General features: G+C 41.1%; 1 protein-coding gene across 3 annotated transcripts in view; it reads right to left on the bottom strand.

Moving 5' to 3' along the window:
- ITGA6 (integrin subunit alpha 6) overlaps positions 1-20906 on the bottom strand; it is a 253051-nt gene that overhangs the window by 56323 nt on the left and 175822 nt on the right. For all 3 annotated transcript variants that reach the window (XM_086956131.1, XM_086956134.1, XM_086956133.1), the window contains exons 12-14: positions 15415-15575; positions 10803-10952; positions 5515-5630 (exon numbers count right to left, since the gene is read on the bottom strand). In XM_086956131.1, coding sequence (XP_086812257.1) covers positions 5515-5630; positions 10803-10952; positions 15415-15575 — 427 coding nt within the window. The remainder of the gene's footprint in view (positions 1-5514; positions 5631-10802; positions 10953-15414; positions 15576-20906) is intronic.

The following is a 20906-nucleotide window of genomic DNA, read 5'->3' as shown; positions in this document are numbered from 1 at the left end:
AAAGAACCACAGGGACTGTGAAGAGATAGGTTGTTTACAATTGTTGTGAGCAGGCTTCTGGAGGTTGTTGTCGGTGGAGATTTCTAAAACTCAACAAGGTCATTGTTCCTTAAAAATAATTAAAGAAATTGAATCCTTGTAGCATGAGCCATTTACTACCAACCTAGATGTAGCAGGTCTTATTTTGAAAGGATTTTTTAAAAATGTTTTATTGGGAGCAAAGCTCTTCTTTCTGAAGAGGTACCAAACGTACCCTAGCTGGCAATGTTGGAGCGCCACATGACCTTTGAATGGCATCCCGTCAACGAGCAAGCTGCTATATTTTCAGACCTGTGAAGGTCTACACATTCATCAATACCAGTGACAAAAAGCCCTGTCTGGCAATGCCGGAAGGTCAAGTGGACTTCCAGCAGCATCCCCCAACCAGCAAGTATCTTTGTTTTCCTGTCTGCAAAGAGATTACACAATCCTGTCCCTCAGGGTGTCTTTCACTTGGTGTGCCAAGTTAAAAGCGACAGTCAAGAGTGTCATCTTTGGACCGGTGTGGTATGACCTGGTGCCAAAACCCCTGCTCCTGGTAAATCTTCACCATGTGCCTCACAAACTACACAATGCACACCCTTCTAACACTTACACCCAGATCACATAAACATTCAACCCACTCTCACATCTAATGACTCTTATGCCATTCACATACCACTCACAGGTACACATCCCTTCTATAACACAATACATCCAGCTGAAATCACACTTTGCAGTCATACATGCTCCAGACACCACTACATACAACCTAAATAGGCTCTTCCGAGAAATCTGGTTCTTACTTCCATCATACAGACATCTTGAATGTTCACAGCCCCACTGGTTATAGAATCCAACACAGACAGCACACTCAAATTGGGAGCAAGACTTAGTCATTCATAGACTGTCCAGGCCCGGCGATTCTTCATTATCACAGTAAAGGTTTTAACAACATCACTGAGGAAACCAACACCAAGGACTTCAAACATTTCTCCCAGAAATAATCAGATGAAAATCCAACACAGTCAGATCTTTTTCACCAAGAAGATAGGCAAAAATCATCAGATCTAGCATCAACACTTCCTTGGTCGCCTCACATCCTGCCATCCGCTATAACCTTACCACCATCAAACTCACACATGGATCTACCTAATATCTTTAACTCTCTCAATACAATCTCGTATGAAGGTGATGTGATACCCTTCCTTTTACCCTCATCACATTACTACAAGGAGAAACCCTTATACCACTTGATCACATAATCAAATGCCTTCCTAAACTAAGGAACATTCCCAGATGCTATCAAGACAAACCAAATCCTTACCCATCTAAAGAAACCTTATGCGACTCTGCGAACCTCACCAATTTTTGCTCCATCCCCCACTTGCTGTTCATAGGGAAAGTAACCAGTTGCAACTTACCAACAGATGCCAATCTGCAAGAATTATGTAACACAGGACTACCTATCAAGCTGCTAACCATGTTGCAGGACTGAGATGGACACACTGCAATTTGTTGATGACATCCTCCTCCTTAACGTCAGAAACAATCCTTGCCTTTTGTTCCAACTTGACTCTTGGCCTGTAGCCTTCAGCACAGCCGACCATCTAACTCTGATCAACACCCTGAGAACATGAATGGGAATCTCAGGGACTATGCTAAAATGATTCACATCCAGGGACATGAAGAGGCTCAGATTCTGCCTCAAACTTAGTCTTTGATGACAACTTCCTGAAGCCGAACCCCACAAAGACTGAATTCCTTCTGTGTGCCAACACGAACACTCACTGCCTGGCTCTCCAATTTGAGCATGCCAGACTTTGCTCCTAGCTGATAGACCATGCAGTATCTCTGGGATTCATTCTCGACACCAAACTCCCCGTCAATAAAACCATCACTAGGAAGGGCAAGACTGCTTCTGACTAAGTGAAACTGTTACTCCCGGAAGCGGACTTCAGAACAACAGTACAAGTCTTAGTGCTTTCACGTAGATGGAAGCACTGCCCTACTCAGTGGTTCCTCTAAATACCACCCTAGCACCCATAAAACAGTAGCATTGCTGATCGAAGGCTCGGAGAGGTTCAAATACATCACGCACATGTTAAGACCTACATTAGTTCCATTGACTTGTCTGATCATCTTCAAGACCACCTGCATCTCTTACAAGGACCTTAAACCAGCTTTTCTGGCTAACAATCTACCCGTAAGTACACTGCCAGCGCAGACGCTTGGACATCACCAGACTGGAGACAAAGCACTGCAAGAAGGGAAAAAATAGAATGCATGCCTTCTCCATAAATATTTTGCCAATCTGGAATGGCATCCCCATTGACATCAAAGCCTCTCCCAAATTCAGAAAAAAGCTGAACATACACCTCAACTGGCCAGACTATCTATCATTGTGGCTAACATGACTGTATCCTCCTGGGGGCCATTCCTCCATACTATGTTGCTCTGCTCTCAAGCTAGGTTTGTGCTCTACAAATAACAAATACACACTTACTAAACATTTGTAAATAGTGAGTCCGTCCTATCCTTTTCCATTATCCATTCACTTCACTAGATTCATCATACACACAATATCTTGTAATCATGATTGAAGGGAGCATGGAAATACTCCAGAAAAAAACATTTGTGGACATACAAGGAGAAGAAAAAATCATGCTTGGAATGGTGCAGTTGTTCACTGCCCAAAAGTCCAAACGAGTGCTTATAGGGAGCATTGTGGTGTGGTAGGATGACATTATTTGTCATCTGCACTTGATTTTTATGCAATTTTCAAGTTTGTTTTGTCTGCTAACATGGACTGAAGTATTTAAAAAACTGTCTGGAATACAAGGCTATTGTGTATTCCTGCATATTTGATAATGGACATACACATGAATACTCAAAGAATAAAAGGCTTTAGGGATGTCTAAGGAATTTGCTGATAATAAACAGAGCTTTTACTGGACTAACAAAAAAAAGAGCAGCAAACCACATAGTTTACTGTGTAATGACCTGAACCTACTATAAGAAATGAGGAGGCTACTTTAGTAAATCTTAACATTTGATTAATTACAATGGTTGATGTTTACAAAAGAAAGATGTTCATTACAATTAAATGAAAGGCAACACAATGTGCAAAGTTCAGACCCTACAAAATAAAATATATATTTTACAGCTCTGTTCACCAATATGCTTTTCAACAAAACTTTTAATATTTCATATACCATATTTAGGCTATCTGGTTTTAGGTTTAAACCTATAATAACTGATAAAACCCCACCAAAAGGAAAACAGCCATCAGCAGTGTAAACATATAAACCCTCCAAAAACACCTTCCAACCACAAACTAAATGCTATTCAAAGAAAGGAATATATTAGTGAAAGTCAGTTTGATTTCTTCCTGAAGGGGCCAATACAATGTAACTTGGTTTTACATGGCAGCAACAAGAAAGACTAGGCTAAAATTATTCTGCTTGAGTTTTGTTGTTTAGGGATGTCACTAAAATATTGTTTCTTCTTAATTTTTTCAGTTTTGTGATCTTTGGTTTAACCCGTTTACCGCGGCCGTTATTTCGGCGCAGTGCGGGTGTTCTAAGTAGTTGGCGCGGCACCAGCCAGGTAGTGCTTGGGACGGCCGACGGGAGCATGGAAGGGGTTAAAGATGCAGGGTTTAGAAGCATGTTTTAGGTCTTATTTAATTATTTTATAAACTAGAGAATTAGGAAATATCAAAATCATATTTGATATTTTGGCTCCATTTGATTTCAGTGATAGGTAAAATGGCGGGTTTCATAAGAATCTTTCCCAATATTTACCCTCACATTTATCCAGAGAGAGAGAATGGATGAAACCCTTTGATAAATCAGCCCCCTTTTCTAGAGAGTCATTATTGATAGTAGGTGAATTGCCAAACACCCCAGGCCTTAAACATTCAATAACAGGTATATGTGAAAAGAGTGTGGTCACCAAGCATCTGAGATAGTGGTGGAAACATGACACCAGAGGTTTGGAAAACATGGAACGCAGTGTCACTTGGAATGCTGCTGCAAAATGTTCTTACCGAGTTCAACAAAGATTGGAATAATATTGTTTGTATTTGCAGTAATTTAGCTACGCATTTGAAAAAGTTGTACGATGACCTGTCAATATCGATAGCTGAGCTGAAGTGCTTCCCTGTAAGAGATCCTTGCCACTTGCTAGATAGTATGCTGGAAGCATCTCTACAATCTTCAGAGTTAATGAAGCAGGCTATTGACTTTGTAGTCCATTCTGGTACACTGTTTTGTGATGCCCAGGAGCTGAAATGAAAATATTTCTTCCTTTGTGCTTTATGTGGCATCAAAGAAAGAGTCATCCTAACTTTGTCATTTAGCCGGTGAGTCTCAGTCCTAGAGGCTGTGAATGCTATATTATCCATGTGGCGACCATTTAAAAAATATTTGCATTGTGATGATGCCAAAGCCAAGAAATGTGAGGCTATTCTGTAATATTGATAGTGACATGAAAAAAGTACAATCTACCCCATTCTTAAGTTTTTATAGGAAAACATGACTGCTCTAGAGGACATTAAAAACTGGAGTCTAAAAACACCCTGTCTACAAAGTGTTCAGTGTAATTGGTGTAGATGTGAAACATCTCCTTGAGAATAGGCTGGGTGACACTTTTAGTGATTTTGGCACTGCAACATGCTCTATGTTAGAATTCCTGCCACTTGGTAAGCAAAGGAATGTTGTAGAGCAATTCAGGAAATTTTACTTTATAGTGTATGGGAATGGCTTGCAATGATGCATAGAAATGTCCCTTAACTAACCATGGCATTTGAAGTTAATGAAGCCTCACTGAGGTACTCTGTGCAAGTTCTAGATCCCTTCCATATTTTCTTCAGACTTTGAAAAGTACTGCTTTGTTTATGAACGCTTCAGTAATTGAGGGCATATGCACCCAATTCAACACATATTTCAGAACCTGTCCCAGAGAATCACAATCTTTAGGTGCACCAGTATTGGCATGGAAAACTAGGTTAGTGGCCTGACTTAGCAAATTGTGTACTGGCAGTTTTGGCATTGTCCGTCTCAAGTGCCAATGTTGAGAGGACCTTTTCACAGATAAGCGTTTCATGAGAAGGAAAGAGTGAGCGTGCCTGGCCAAAGACTCACTAAAGAATTATTGTATAGTGTACTACAATAAGTTTGATTTGTAAAAATGTATTTGGACCTCACATACCATGTACACACGCTGTCTATACACAAGCACTACCAGTTCAGAAAGCAAGCAACAATAAAACAAGACATTCCATAAACACCAGAAAAACACTGTTTCTGTTGTTTTTAATGGCGTGAAAATGTGCAACCAATGATAACCAGAGTTTTTTTAAGGTAATGAAAACACTGAAAAAACCACACCAGGATTTACTAAAAATAGAAACTGAAAACAAGAAAGCCTAACCATATTCTAAAAGCTCCATGATGAGAACAAATGTCCTTTTACAGAAGATGCTGAACTTACAGTTGTAAATAAGAAAATTTTTCCTGATCTCCTTGCTGGATACAGAATTTGTAGTCCAATTTCAGGTTGCTGCGACATATGTTGTCATCACCACAGCCCTCTTTTAAGAATTGCACCTGTAATGCAAGAGACATTGATTTTCAGCATAATCTTACCACGAACACCTACCAAAGAAAGTCATTTTTGTTATGTCTTTTTGGACCCAGCTAATGGATGCACCTGATAACACAATGAGTGGTGCATTTACCCTCTGAAAATTATACTGTTTTTATTCCCTCAGAGTTTTCCTTGCTAGGGGGGTTTTATTTCCAAGGATTTATAGGAACATGCAGTTAAGCTTGCACTGCAACTGCGTTTTCAGGCAAAATGTTATTTAAATACATAATAAATTATGTAGTGTCTTCAATTAGGCCTAATCATAAGGTCAGTTTCCATGAACTATGCAGCAAGCTATGTCATGCCAGGGTACTAAAACCTCTAGAGAATTACACGGAGTGGGCTAATTGCTCAACTATTTTGTTCCTGAATGCAGGTATCACATTGTTTAACCACAAACCTCAAAGAGTAATTCTTGGTAAACATTCTTTAAATATTTCTCACCAGGGTTCATCAAACAAAGGTAGTTTTGACATACTATACATGAAGTGATTGATGTGCCTAGTTGAAACACAACATTTTCTTGCAATCGACTGTTTATTAAATAAAATTAATAAAACTACTTATACATGTATATGTGTTGAGAAGGTTTAGAAACTAGTTTGTTGACATATAAAGCACTTTATTCAGATTCTTCGACAAACATTCTACTAATGAAAAAGTAAGGCATGTTGTATGGATTTTGCTTTTAAAAAGTAACTCAGTCCTTGTGTTTTTGCATTTTTTACCTTCTTGAGAACCTTTGAATTGCACCCATTGAGCAATCTGACACAGTAAAAGGTAATCAGTTTAGTAAATACAAATCTAAAGGCCTTATTTAGAGTTCTGGCAGGCGACCTGTTGAACTGCTCATACCACCTGCTACCTTGGCAGAATACCCGACAGCCTCCAAAGGCAAAGACATCTTCACCTGCCTGGTGCAGGGCAGACTAAGATCCTATGCCTTCAGAGAAGCTACAACCATGGTTGCTCCTCTGAAGGCACAAAGTTTGCTGGGTGACTGTCATGGTTCATGCTGTCAAACAGGGTTTTAAAAATTAACTCACACAAAAGGGTTTGCTTCGGAAAAAAACAAAAGAATTATGTCCTGGACACACAGTAAGGTGGTCTTTATTTTTTCTGTTATGGTGGTCCCGAACAGGAAAAAAACTATGCTATGCTACAATGTCCGTACTAAATAGGGTGGATGGTCTGAGGTACTCAGACTGATGTCTCAAAGTTGATTCCGCCGTCGAGCTAAGGTTTCTCCCGGCAGAGCCAGCAGGAGTATCACCAGCGAAAAAAGGATGGTCTTCCCAACTTTAAATAGCCTGTCTGCTGAACTCTACATAAGGCCCTAAGTGTTTTCAGTACACCGATATATTGTTAAGATCCCAGGCTGGGATGAGTTGATTGTGGAGTTTTTCAATCTCATTCCCGTAATTTGTAGATTCTCTGGGTACAAAGTAAATTAAAGGTAAACCAATGAACTCCCTGTTACAACTGTTTCTACCAAAAGCATGTTTTGGGGCAAAGTTGGATTTAAATGTGTTTGGGTATTAATAGACAGGCACTGCATTTTTTTAGAGATGCATACTTGTATTTAGTCATTCTTTTGCTCTCCCATTAACAGACGCACAAGGAAAAAAATTAATTTTAAAATGTTTGGGAAAGATATACGTCTAAAGCAAGCTTAGTTCCAGTATTACTTTAAATACATTAATGAAACATGGAGTTACATTGCTTCTAACATTCTCCTCCTTCAGCCTCACACTGCACATTATCTACCTTACTACTTCATAATACTTCAATGCATCTAAACTGGGTTCATAAGAAAGCTCCCAGTTCTCCTTTTTGTTTTTACTTACCAACACACAAATCGAGGTTTGGCTTATATTAGATCACCCAAACCGTCCAGTAGAGTTCAAGAGTAGCAATGGCTATTGTAATGATCAGTATGCAGAAAGCATGCTGCACCTTGGCTAAGTCACTTCCTTGTACTATAACAGAAGGCCTACAGTTAACCTGAACTTTAAATTCAATTCAACACATAACCACAATTTATATAGTGCCATTTTCCTTTATAGTTACTAGGGCTCTTTCGCAGGGGTTAGATTCCCTAGCTATTGCATACAGAAGGACATATACATTCCTAGGCTCAATTGCTCATTGCTCATGTTAGTCCTGCTAGGCAAAGATGACTTTCAAATAGGCCAATAGAGGGAAATACAAATGTGGGTATGCGATGGAAGGTAATACATAATGTGTCACAGTAATCTATTTGAACTCTCCCAGGTGTAGGTTGGTGTGAAACTCTGTCAGATCCACATTGAGAGTACTGTTGCCTGAAAGGGAAACAGTGGAAAACAACCTGCCCATTGTGATCACTATTCCATAACATCCAGTATTGACCCTATTTAGAAACATAACTTAAAGGAGTCAGAACATGGAAGAAAAGGGTTGATCATTTGATACTTAACTTAGAATTTTGATTATGCAATAACAATGTTCAACATTTTGGTAAAAGTGTTATATATTGTTGGGATCTTATACCCGTCAGTGAGTAATGCAAATATATTATTGATTTAAAATGCATGAATTCCTTCTTGTGTAAATTCACGAAAAAGACTAACATCACCAGGGCCATGAGGAGGGATGTAAGAAAAGGTGGTACAGATTTCTTGTTTTGAACATATCAAGCCTTATCCTTTACAATCTTGAGTTACTGGTTATCTGTTATAATATAACACAAGTGTCGTGTCTGTGTAGATCCGAGAGTCTGTTTGCACCTTTTACCTTGGAATGATTTGCTCTAAGTACTAGAAATTAAGGTTGAACATGAATCCTACATCATTTGCTCACACAATGAAAATGTTCACATAGTGGATGGTTAACATAAGGTGGGATTGTCTCATACACTATGAACATTTGTTATTGGTAATCAGGACAAAGAATTTGAAGGACAGACTCACAAAGCTATACATGCACCAAAGTTTTACTTTGATGCATAAAAAGGATCATTAATGAGTAAAAATCCATTGTTGTGATTAACAAAAAGAGATTTTGCACCATGCAACTTTACTCACAGATAAAAGTATACCATACAGGAGTAATTTTAAGTGGGAGTAAATCTTCACTGAGGTGGTGTGCAGGGGTTTCAAAATAGAGGCCTAGCAAAAGAGGTGGCCATTCAGAAACCTGCTAGATTGTTAGCATCCATAAACCTTCAACTTTTCAGATGAATGTATGCCGGTAATCAGAGTAGAAAGGTGGTAAAGTGGGGGAGTACATTTGAAATTGATGGAGCAGAAGGAGTTTCTTCACAGAGAAACCTATTTTAGTTTAGGTGTATAAAACAAATGGAAATGTGGCACTTTAAGCATCCACAAAGAGCTCTTGCCACATTTACACATGCATATATGATTAAAAATGTGAGTAACACAGGCTCACAAAGACTTCCAGAACTACTGTTAGTAGACAGTTCATATGTGCCATAGATCCCTCAGACTTTCACAACTTGCCTTAATGTTTCATTGACTGAAAAAACAAAGATCTTTAGGATGAGTCTGCAACACTGAAGCCTAACTGAAAAATATTTGTAAAGGAAGTGATGATATCAGCGTAGACTTTAATTTTACCCTAAGAGCAAAGAAAAGATTTTTAGAGTTTACTGGTTACATGTCACACTTCGTAAATGAGGTTCATTATTAAATGATTTACTGGTTTTAGGGACCTTGTTACTTTGAGCCAGTTTAAGTGGAGCTGTGGAAGGGTGCAGGAGTGGTTGTCGACTACATTGTGCAGAACGGATATTATTTTTGGGTTACTTTCAACAGGTAGCAGTTCTGGTTCTAGTCACCACGGAAGAAAATGCATCAAAGCTTCTGTGAAATGGCTATACCCAGCACTTGCGGAAACAAGAAAAAAAATGATTTACACATGGAAATGAAATACCAAAACAACCTGTCCAGAGGGTAATCAGCAAATTGGGATATTTATTCAGCAAAAGGAAAGGTAACTGACCAAATAAATACTCAAGTGGATGTTATCAAAAGAGTTTTGAAATTCTTTAATTATGCTTTGTGTATAATCAGAGATTAAGGTATTGCATTGTGTACCTATTTTAAGTATATATAACTATCTTAGCATCTGTGATTATGATCATATCTTATAACTATCCATCTAGTCATTTCTATGTTTTTTTATGATATTAGTTCTAATTAATGTTCAATTGTTGAATAAGATGATACTTTTATGATGAAGATTTGTGCAACCTGCATTTTGGTCTGATCATGTTCCTTTTTTTCTTGTATATTATTTGGGCATCTACTCATCCATTTCCTAATTTTGTAAGGAATGTGGAAAGGGCTAGCAGGTGCACCTCACTTGTCATGACAGGTCAAAAATGTCTGCAGAAAATATCTTTTCTTTCAAGATATCGTGCAAAAGCTACCATTTCACTTCTGCTTGCCTCAGACTTTACCAGATCTGCCAAATGAACTCATATATACGGACTGTCTTGGCCAATACTGTGGCCAGTTGAAGGCAGTCAGTGTTCTTTTTATTTGAACATAAGGCATCTTGTGTTTATAAAAGTTCAAAAGCTACTGCCTTGATTGCCCCTGTCTTGTGAATCTTAAAAGTTTAGAAATTTACATTACATACTATAAACACTCATTTTATTATATATATATATATATATATATACACACATACATACACACACACACACACACACAAACACACACAGAGAAACGTTTAAAATTAAATAACAATGCGCTTTTAACGTTAAAATGATCGCTTCTTTGCACTTAAGTACAGGAGCAGTACCACTGGAAAATGTCGAAGTCTTTATTGAAAGGCATCGGGAAGAAATTCTGGTGAAGAGAAGAAAATGTTTATGGCATGGCCAAATTTTACATCTCGGAAAGGAGAGTGCACCTCCTTTAGCGGTGCGAGAGACAGGCGTCTATTAACATTATTAGTAAAGGCAGACCTCCAGGCAACAGATCAAAATTCAGGACAGGCCCAGCTGAGATGCATGAATTGGAGGATTGGAACTGAGTGTTATCCAGCTTGATGGTTCCGTAAAACAACACCCACAAAAAAGAAAAAAAAAAAGAACTTAAAGTTTGAAACCCATAGTGACCTACCTCGGAATTGATGGTGTTTGGTTCATTGGAATTGAGAACTGGAGTGAGATTTGGTAGTGTACTTGATTGTCTCTTACCCCGACGGGCAGACTTTTGGATTTCCACAGAAACAGATACAGGAATGGGTCGTAGTTTATCCTTAATATTTTCCTAAAAACGACATAAGTTTGCACATAATTAACATGGATAACAGAGAATCAGAAAAAGTGAGCATTTCATGGGATTCATTTACAAGATAAATGTAGCACATCTCTATTTAAATTAGTAGATCAATACATCTCTTCAGAACGGAGTACAACACATTTTGCTCCTGGTCCAGCCTAAACATAGAGCGAAGGTTGAGAAGTTGACTTTCCAGCAGGGCCGGAATGGGAACCAAAACCGGCCCTGGTAAAGTGCTCGACCGCCCCCCCCTCCCCCCCCCCACCCCTGGAGGGTTGTGGGTACTGCCGAGCTCCTTGCCAGGGCTGGTTTTCGGCCGATTTTGTTACAGGGCCAATTTTGCAGCTAAGCTGCAAAAACGGCCCTGTAACAAAACCGGCCCCCAGGGGCCCCAAACCCCATTCCCGGTGCCCGCTACGGCCTGTCCGGCCCTGCTTTCCAGAGAGGATAAACAGCTGCTATGAGAAACCAGACATGGTGGGTTATATTTACAAGCAAGCGGCGGAGCGTGGGTTAGCTCAAAAATTGCTAAAGCCGCGCTCTGTCACTTTACAAATGTAGAGATGCACCATATTTACATTTATACGGCTCATCCCTGCATTTCTCCCTGCACTGGTGATAAAATCAGATGCCTAGCACCATAGTACAAGGGTGCCTGCGGTGAAGGAATTATTGTTTATGTGCAGGAAGGTGTCTCTTCCTGCACATAAACAATCCAGAAGGGTGATGTGTTACTAATATGTGTGCTGCATTGTGCGGCACACATAGAAGTTGCAAATAGTCATTTTTTTTAAATGATTCTTCATGTGCAGGATGGCACACCTTCCTGGACATGAACAATCATTCATGGCGTTTTGCTGTTTATGTGCGCTGCACAATGCAGCACACATAGAAACAGCAAAAACTAGGAGAAATAAGCATTTCTCCCCGTTTTGCCATGTTAAGACCAGGTTTTCATGTAGATTTTACTGATACTGTTTAGTAATCAAAGCTCTGTTGAAATTCAATACTATTAAACTGAAGAATTTAAACTGTTCTTATGATGTGTAATATCTATAAAGGTAGGCAAAGACATTTCAAGTCCTAAGACGCTTCAAGATCATATACCAGCAAGAGGATGTAACCCACATGCCTTTATTAGGATGTAGGAATCTAGCTCTTTATATATAAATCTGACATACCGTGTAAAGAGTACAGGGGTTCCCTTATAAGTGGACAGGGGCTTGCTATAGCAACCCCAAGGCACTCTATTAGGGATAGTGTGGTCGAGCACCTTTAGGCTTAACACTGAGGAGACCAAGACATCTGCAAATAGACACAATGATCAATAAATGACATGCACGACTCAAGAAGGCGATTCACACCAATTTATCAAAATAGCAAGTATTTTTATATATTTCAGTTAAAAAAGTGCATTTTTAAGTTCTGCAATGTTATCCTACGGAAGGACAAAACGGTTCTGCAAACAGGTACAATACAGCAAATTATGGGACTAATCTCCAGGAGTTAAGGTGAGTGGTTGGCAAGGTGCAAGGCAGCACCAGCAGTACACCACCAGCGGCACAAGGGTGGCCAGGGGCAAGGTGAAAAACAGCACCGGGAGCCCAATAGGATTCTATGGAGAGCGGTCACAGCAATTAGAGGTTGCAGGATCTGTCTGGAAGGCCAGTCTTGATGAACCAACAGGGGGAGTTCAAGTCTTGTGATGCTCGGGAATGTAGAGACACCTGGAGTCCTCTTCTCCGGGGACGACAGACACATAGGTGATTTTAGGTATCGGTTTCTAACCAGGAGCAGTTTAGGAGGCCTGCGTGCAGAGGCTGCTGGTGGCGTCAAGGAGTCCATGAGGGGTCAAACCACAATGGCCTCGAGCTCTGGAGTGCTTGGGGACCTTGTTAACACCATGGCCCCACTTTAACTTGGGCCAGGGGCGTCAGGTGCAGTGATTGCTTCAAGTGTGTGGTATTGGCGGTTCAGGGTCTTTGCTTTGGAGTTCTTGCAGGATGCAGGAGAACAGGTCAGCTGTTCACTGGAGGTCTTGGGATTTTATTGAAGGCAGGCTGTCTTCCCGGGTTTCTGGGGTCAACAGCTGCAGGAATAGCCTAATTTGGTGCAGTTTTCGACAAGGGGTGCAGACAGGCCGGCAGGGTTGGTACCAGATCAGCTGCTACTTCTATACTTTCTGCTTTTGCAGCTCTTCGGTGTCCTTTCTCTTCTTAGGTCATCAGGATCTGCTTCTCTGGTGCCAGGGACTGCCCGAAATACTGAATTTATGGGTATTAGTGGAGAGTTGGGTAGTAGCCAATGAGCTGACCCTTGGGGTCACTACGCCCCCTATATGACCAATTCCTGTGTGAAGTGGGCATAACCCTGACCCAGAATTCCCAAGTATGCCGTCACAAAGATGGCTACTTCTGAATAATCATGCCCACCTCAGTGTAGCCCACCTTAGGAGTGGTACAAGCCTGGAGGTGGCACGCTTACCTGACTAGCTAATTTTCCCACCCGTCCAGGTGCCAAGAGGGCCCTGGAAAAAGGGGTATGGCTTGCTCTCATGTGAGAGGAGCCAGACTCACATTCCAAAGGCAGCAGGTCTTTGAAGCTTGCCGGCCTGGAGAAGCTAATCTTCAGGTCATCGTCCCAGGACATACTTTTGTTCTGGGCCTCCTGAGACCAGAGACGCTCACCCTAGGAGGTCAGAACAGTGTTTCAGGTGGCAGGCTGGCAGAAACCAGTAAGGGAGCACACCAGAGCCTGGTATGTATTCAGGGTGCACTTCTAAGGTGCCATCTGGGTGCATGCATTGGTAAATCCATCACCGGAATTAGTGTTGGTTTATCAATATGAGAGGTTTGATACCATACATCCCAATCTTCCGTGAAGCTTTCATGTAGCAGGGTAACTCGTTTTCACCAGTGTCCAGCACATGTTTTAAAATAGCTTCCCTGATCACTTGTACTGGCAGTAATGGAACTGACCAGCCCAGGAGCATATCTGCTCATGCAGGTATGCCCTCACATGCAATACTGAGCACCCTGCCTTAGGGCTGTCAGGCTTGTTGTAAGGGTGACTTACAAATATTACATGCAGTGTTAGGGGACATGTGTGACATGTTGTGTTTTCACATTTGTCTGCACCAAGACATGCAGCCAGCAATGGCAGCCTTGCATGTGCTTGGGGATTGGGCCCCTAGGGTGGCCTAGTTTGTGCTGCTGACCTTAGGGACCCTCTTCAGTACCTCAGGCCACAGGTACCAGGGGTACCATTTACTAAGGACTTACAGAGGGTGCCAAAGGTCTTGCTAATTGGGGGAAACAATTGTACAGTTTTAGGGACAGAACACTGGTACTGGGGACCTGGTTAGTATGAAACTAGTACACTTCTGTCAAAATGGTATCAAATACCAGGCTAAAAGGGTGTGTGTGTGGAGGGTACCACAACAAAAACCCAGTTTCCTACATAGGCCATACATTTTGAGCTTACTTACACTGTTCCTATCACTTACACTTGGTACTCCTTTATTACCCATTATCCAGGATCCATCAACCATGGTACAATTACATTAAAATATTTTAACCTCCACAGGTACATCTTTAAGGAGTCAATAGGATGTACTTCTTATATTAATTAGAAACATGAACTATAGTATTTTCCAAGACAACACTACAGTAGAACGGCTGTTATTGATGGTTATAGGCAAATGTTTCTACAGAGATACCTTTCTAGAAATTAAAAAAACAGGATAGGTTTTGTGGGTGGAAAGGTGTAACCAATCTTGTTTGCATAGACACTAGCCATAGGGGGAGCACTTTCAGGCAGATTCTTCTATTATACATAAGAAACAGGTGTCTTATGGAAGGAGAGTCCCTGCGGTGAAAAATGCGGAGCAGTTTTCTTATGATCATGAGTAGTTATGCAGTGGAGGTTCCCTCATGTGAGACAAAGATTAAATAAAGTTACATGCATAATGCTGAGAGTGTCCATAGACCAGTCAAAGAAAAAGGATCATCTGGAGAGGGTCACCAGCTTGTCCTCTTACTTTCAGTTTGTGACAAAAGGCAGGGGCTGTGGAAAATGTGTGTCAGGAGATTAGGATATCATCTGTAACAGTAGAAAAATGATTGTAAGTGACTAATGACTTTCTTTCCATATTATCTGGACTGGTACAAGGACTGATCAGAAGTTGAATCAAAACAAAAATTTTCCATTTCTCTATTCACTAATTGAGGGGTTTCTACTAGCATTTTGGATGGCGCTCCCACCCAATAACGTCCACAGACTGCAGCATTACCTTGCCTCATGAGGTTCTGACATCAGAATCAGCTCTAGCAAGAAAATATGCGAACAGCCAGCAAGTTTATACTTATTTTACAAGAAATTTACTAGAGAGCGACAGACAATTTCACATTACTACAGTCCAGATAAAACCTTTCTGAAGCTCTCCCCCCACCTGCAGATGAAGACGGGCAGTCGCACATTTCTCTGTGTTCTGCCCAGCCAGAGAAAGGGTTCCAGTCAACTTTGCTTCAGTGGGGCGATCAGTAAATAGAACTCGGGATGGTAATCCAAGGCTCCTCCTTTCTGTATCTGCTTCAAACGTGTAAACAATTGCTATGAAATAAAATGCAAAGAGACTGTTAGTTAATAAAGTTGATGCTGCAACGACATTTTTATCTATTAATTTGAAATATCCAGTGGGACCAAATTCCAGTTGATTATATACCAATGATATTTACTTGAACCCCTTGCTGCCATTTGGGCTGTGGAATTATTTATTGAGCTAAACTGGTGTGGTAAACTTGCAGGAAATATCATTCAACTAGGAAAACAAGTGGAGTGTGGTGTATAGCTCTTAGAAATAAAAGATAGGTGGTATGAAACGCTACACAAAAAGTATTTGTTTCATTAATTGCAACTTGAAAACAGCAATTGGTGTCAAACGAAGTTTAACAGTGTTAGTGTATACTTTACATTTACACTACTGGAATGTGCCTTTTTTGGAGTATGTATAGCTGTAAACTGGAATTAATCGGTTACTAGAGACAGTTGAAGAATAAATTACAAATGGGTGTAGAAGTCATGCACAGCTCACTGAGCAACACATTTTAAACACAGGAAAATAATTCAGGGGGTGACATCTGCTTCAGTACTTTGGCATACATGTTAAGTCCATTTAAAAGATTACATGTACAAAGAAATCCCGTAAAGAATGTAGAAATCAAAAATATAGCAATTACAATGTTGTGCCAAAACATTGGTTAATCTTAATTAAACTACAAATATTTAGTGGTAAAAGTTGAACTTGACACCTTTGTCCCTTCAATAAAATGTCACCCATCATCCAGCCCTAACCTTGCCCCAAAGATCATTGGTTGATTCGGTTTAGGACCTGAAGTCCTCTTCTCCAAGATTCCTAAACCGAATCAACCCTGAATCCCAATGTAACCTCATTCCTTGCTCCAGAAACATAACCCTAACTCAACCATACTCAAATCCTCACCTTCACACTTACAAACACATGTAATACATTTGTCATTATTTATTTTACATTTGTAATAAGTTAAAGCATGTATATTTAAATATACCTTTTGAGAAGTTTCTTTATAACAATGTTGTTAAATACATTCAAAGCATGCTACTTTTTAATTAGACTGTTTAATGCTGTTTAACTACAATGAACCATTGAAATATTAGAAAGAGGCATTGGAATAAAAACAAATATAAGCCCAAGAACATTAAATGGATTCTTTTGTTGAGCAAGGCAGAGTGCCACAGACAAATGTGCTTTAATGCCTGTGGCACTGTTGTAGTTGGATTACAGGGTCTTCATACAAGAGTCTGGAGCCTCTCCGGTGTATGTTCATTATTTGCCGTTAGGCCCTCAGTTACAGACACAGTCCAATAATGACATTTCCATCAGCCGCCTCCTTTAATTAACTGCCAGGCTTCACCCAACACACCAAGCCAGACATTAAACATATCTTCACCTTCGCACTGCTCTTCAGTCACCATTCTACAGCACGCACAGTCAGCCTAGGCATCACAGATACATCACAACACCAAGCAATCATTTTTCCACCATTCCTACACAGCCCTGTACAACAATTGATAATCAGTTTGTGTTGTATTTCATTGCAAGGCATGAGGACACACAGAATAGTACCTCATTTGTTGATTAAGACTGCACAGAAATGTAGTTCTTGAGTGGCAGCCCGCTGTCTATTAACCACTTTAACTGTTGGGTCACTGTACCAGAGGCTGCAATCTTCAAACACGTTGCTAATACTCCCATAGAGATGCCAGAGGGAGTAGTAAATCAAGCAGGCACTGTTCAAAGGTGTTCAGATGGTTTGGAGGGTAATATATCTCTATAAGGCTAATGCTTACCGTAGGGTGCAATGCCAACGGTAAAGACTTCAAGTGACATAAAAATCATTGAGGAGTCAATGTGAATGAACTGAGAAGATCTGGTGATGACCACAGCCACTCCTCCTCTACCCCAGGCTGGTGTAGCATTACGATGACGAGGTTAGCCGTTATGGTCAATGTTATGGTAGCAACAGATGAATCATTTAGCCGGGTTTCAATTAATGCTATCATATACAGCTAGTTAGCCTCAGTGAATTTCATGCAGCTGCACTAGGGGCACTTACAAATAAAGAATAACCATGGAGTCATGGAGAGTTTAGGCATAGAACGTGAGGTATTGCCACCATATGTTAGTACTTTGACCAGAATGTGCTAGTGTGATTGGCTGGCATTTTACAGGGAGCAGTAGATCACTATTAGAAGTCTGGGCCACCCGTTGTTCTGGGAAGCAGGTGTCTTGTAAAAGCACTGCAACAACTATTTCTAGAATAAAATCAACACCAAGACTACAGTTTGTGATAGTAGACGTCATGAGCCAGTTTCAATAACAGACACTTGTGGATACAGGCCAGTTGTAAGCACCTTGTGGTACCTAGTAATCCCAGCTGTTGCAATCGATACAAACCATAAGGTCTTAGACTAAACCTGCTTGCAGAGAATTAAATATTTCCCTGAAGCCCATGAAACAAGGGCATATTGAAAGAAGTGGCAAAAAAACAAAGAAGCAAATTAAAGTGGGAGGAGCATGAACTAAGGTCAAAATAAATACCAACGTGATCAAATTCAAACTCAATTGTGAAACAAAATTCTTCCCACTCGCATCTGTAAACGAATTCATCCCATTCACATTCATCTATCCATTAATTCCATCCACTAAATCCATTTATTCACAAATCCCTTCCATTCACCTGATCCATCTATTCATAAATCAATCTCCATCAACTTTCGCATTCAATAATTCAGCTGAATAAGTGTGTGCTCTCTGGCTGTATATGTGCCTGCATCCATGTTGTCTGTGTAGTCGTTGCTATGTATCTTCATGTGTGCATTGGGCACTGTGTGCTCCTGTGTGAGTGGTGGTCATTATGTGCCTTAATACCAGTAGTTATTCTGCTGCTGCATAAATGTGTTTTTTATGAGCATCAATGCTTGTTTCTGTGAGCTCAGAAGAAACCTTGAAGCCTGAAAAAGAAGCTAGAGGAGGAGAAAGTGCACATTAATATCAAAGCATCAGCAGAGACAAGCGCATTAGGCTACAAGGAAATTGACAGAGGAGGAACAACTAATGCTGTGTTTTGCCAGAGGTACAGCAGCATCAATGGACAGAAGAGCATGTCTGAGAGGCAGGAGGCCAAGCACTCTCTAAACAAGGTAGGGGGAGGTAGGGGTGGTAGGTGGAGGTACTGAGATGGACTACATAAACTGAGCACTGTGAGGGGGGAAATAAACGGGTCTATTACAAGGATTGGGTGGGTATTGGGGAGGTAAGGAATAGACACTGTAGCAGTAGCAGAACATGTGAGCAGTTTGATAAACACAGGGCCAAGGCCAGGGGAGGCACTAGGTCCAATGATGGGGGGGGGGGGGGGGGGGGGGGTGCCACAGTGATGAGGAAAATTGAATTTAATTTTATATGGCCAAGTATGTCCCCTATCGTGTACCCCAACGTTCAATGTACATGTATGACATGCATGCATTTTCCCTCTATGGCCGAAATGAAGACGCATATGCATTTGCGTCCAACGTTAACATGTCAGTTACTAGGCCCTCCATGTTAGAAACGATAATTCTGCTTTTAAGCCTATGTTGCCAACGTCTTTATAAGATGCACCCGTTTTTGTGGCCTAGTCGAGCTAGGACCCGAATTCAGCCTCCTGAATGCTCTGAAAGATGCAGTTTAGTTATTCATTCCTGACCTCTCCCTTACTTCCTACTCAGCCGAGAGGTGCCCGGTCTGGCCTGCCAAGACTGTATTTTGCCTACAGTTATCTGCTCTGCTCCATAGAAAAGCATTCCTGCCTAATGAAAAGGATAAACATATTCAGCCTGCAGAAGATAGGGCCTAGCCTTCCTGTCTCCATTTAAGTGATTTACAGAGCTCGCATCCATAGAAAGCCCCAGCCCCCATGCTATGCATGGAGAAAATATAGGCCCATACTAGCATTCAGTGATGAATAGCCTTTGCCCGAGCGACCTTTAAGTTAGATAATATGTTCTCCGAAACTAAAGATACTAGATAGTACTCGAGGTACAGGTCGTTCTGACATCCAAGACTCCTCTACTAGCACAAAAGTCAACCCCCTCCTGTCTCCCCCAGCTACACGTCTGTTACACGTCATGACTAGGTTACGCACTCAAGTAGGGTAAAGGTTCCAGCTGGACATTCAGACCCCTTCCATGACCATACAGACCCCTTCCAGGTATCCACCCACCTATGACACACTTGTGACTCACCAAGGGAACGCCTACATGTACGCCTTTTTTTCACGCCTATGTGTTCTTATCTCTCTCTCTTTCGCTTGCTCCACGTTCTCCATGCAAGTTAATGTACATTTGTACTATAAATGATGTACTCTGTGAATAAACATTAGATGTCGATCCTTCCTGAACCTTAGTGGTGATGGAACCAGATTCTCCATTGGCTGCAGCGAATGTAATAAAGCCCTTCTGAAACGGACGCCACGGACTCTGCCTCTCATTAGATATATGCTTCTTGTTAATGTATAGAAATTATGTTGGGGTAATTAATTTATTTACCACATTAATCTGGCGCCCGAACAGCGACTAGTCCCCTTCCCTACTCGCCGGCGATGTAGGTCGAGCCCCCCACCCTTCTACAGCCGTGACGGATCTCAAGTGTACACGACGCGGGATTTCCTGCCTACTCCCTCAGGCCCACGGAGGTGACGGAGACTGCGACCAGGCATCCACGCGAGGCGGTGAGGATTGCGGACCATCCCAACCAGAGCCCAAGACGAGAGAGCAAGGTCCGAGGTATCCCGAGGCCCACCTGTTCCAAGGCGCATGCGCAGCAACAGCAGCAACCGCAGTATCAGTATCAAGTGTCCGAGGCCTTCCAGTTCAAGTTCTGCTTCCCGGTGAGTACCATTATTGGGAACGCATAAAGACGGATTCATTTATTTGAGTCCGGTAAAGACGGGTCTGGGTACGCAGATCCGGTAAAGACGTGTCACCTTTGGGGGCGCGGTAAAGACGTGTCTCTTTATGAGACCGGTATGACTGTGCTGCTTCGCAGTGCATAAAGTAAATAGTTGCCAGGATCGAGTTATTCTTATGTACTAGTTAGGATGTATCTGTTCTCAATGGTCTAGTGTTGTGGTATGAATGGTTGTTCTCAGTCTGTTTTTTTGTACATTGTGTTTTTGTTAATGGTAGTTCCAACATGCCATTGTTTTCAAAATTACGTCAGATAGGGACAAGAAAAGGGATACTCGAGGAATCAGTTCCCGTCCCACCTAGAGATACTCCTGGTCATTTTATGTATCAGAAACATGGGCTAGATGCCATACTGTTTCTGGATTTGTGGGTGGATTACACTAAAGATCTGGATGA

Source organism: Lissotriton vulgaris, chromosome 2_1, assembly GCF_964263255.1.
Source record: "Lissotriton vulgaris chromosome 2_1, aLisVul1.2, whole genome shotgun sequence".
Taxonomy (NCBI): domain Eukaryota; kingdom Metazoa; phylum Chordata; class Amphibia; order Caudata; family Salamandridae; genus Lissotriton; species Lissotriton vulgaris.
The sequence above is the reverse complement of the archived record's forward strand: the minus strand, read 5'-3'. Positions and strand labels throughout refer to the sequence as shown.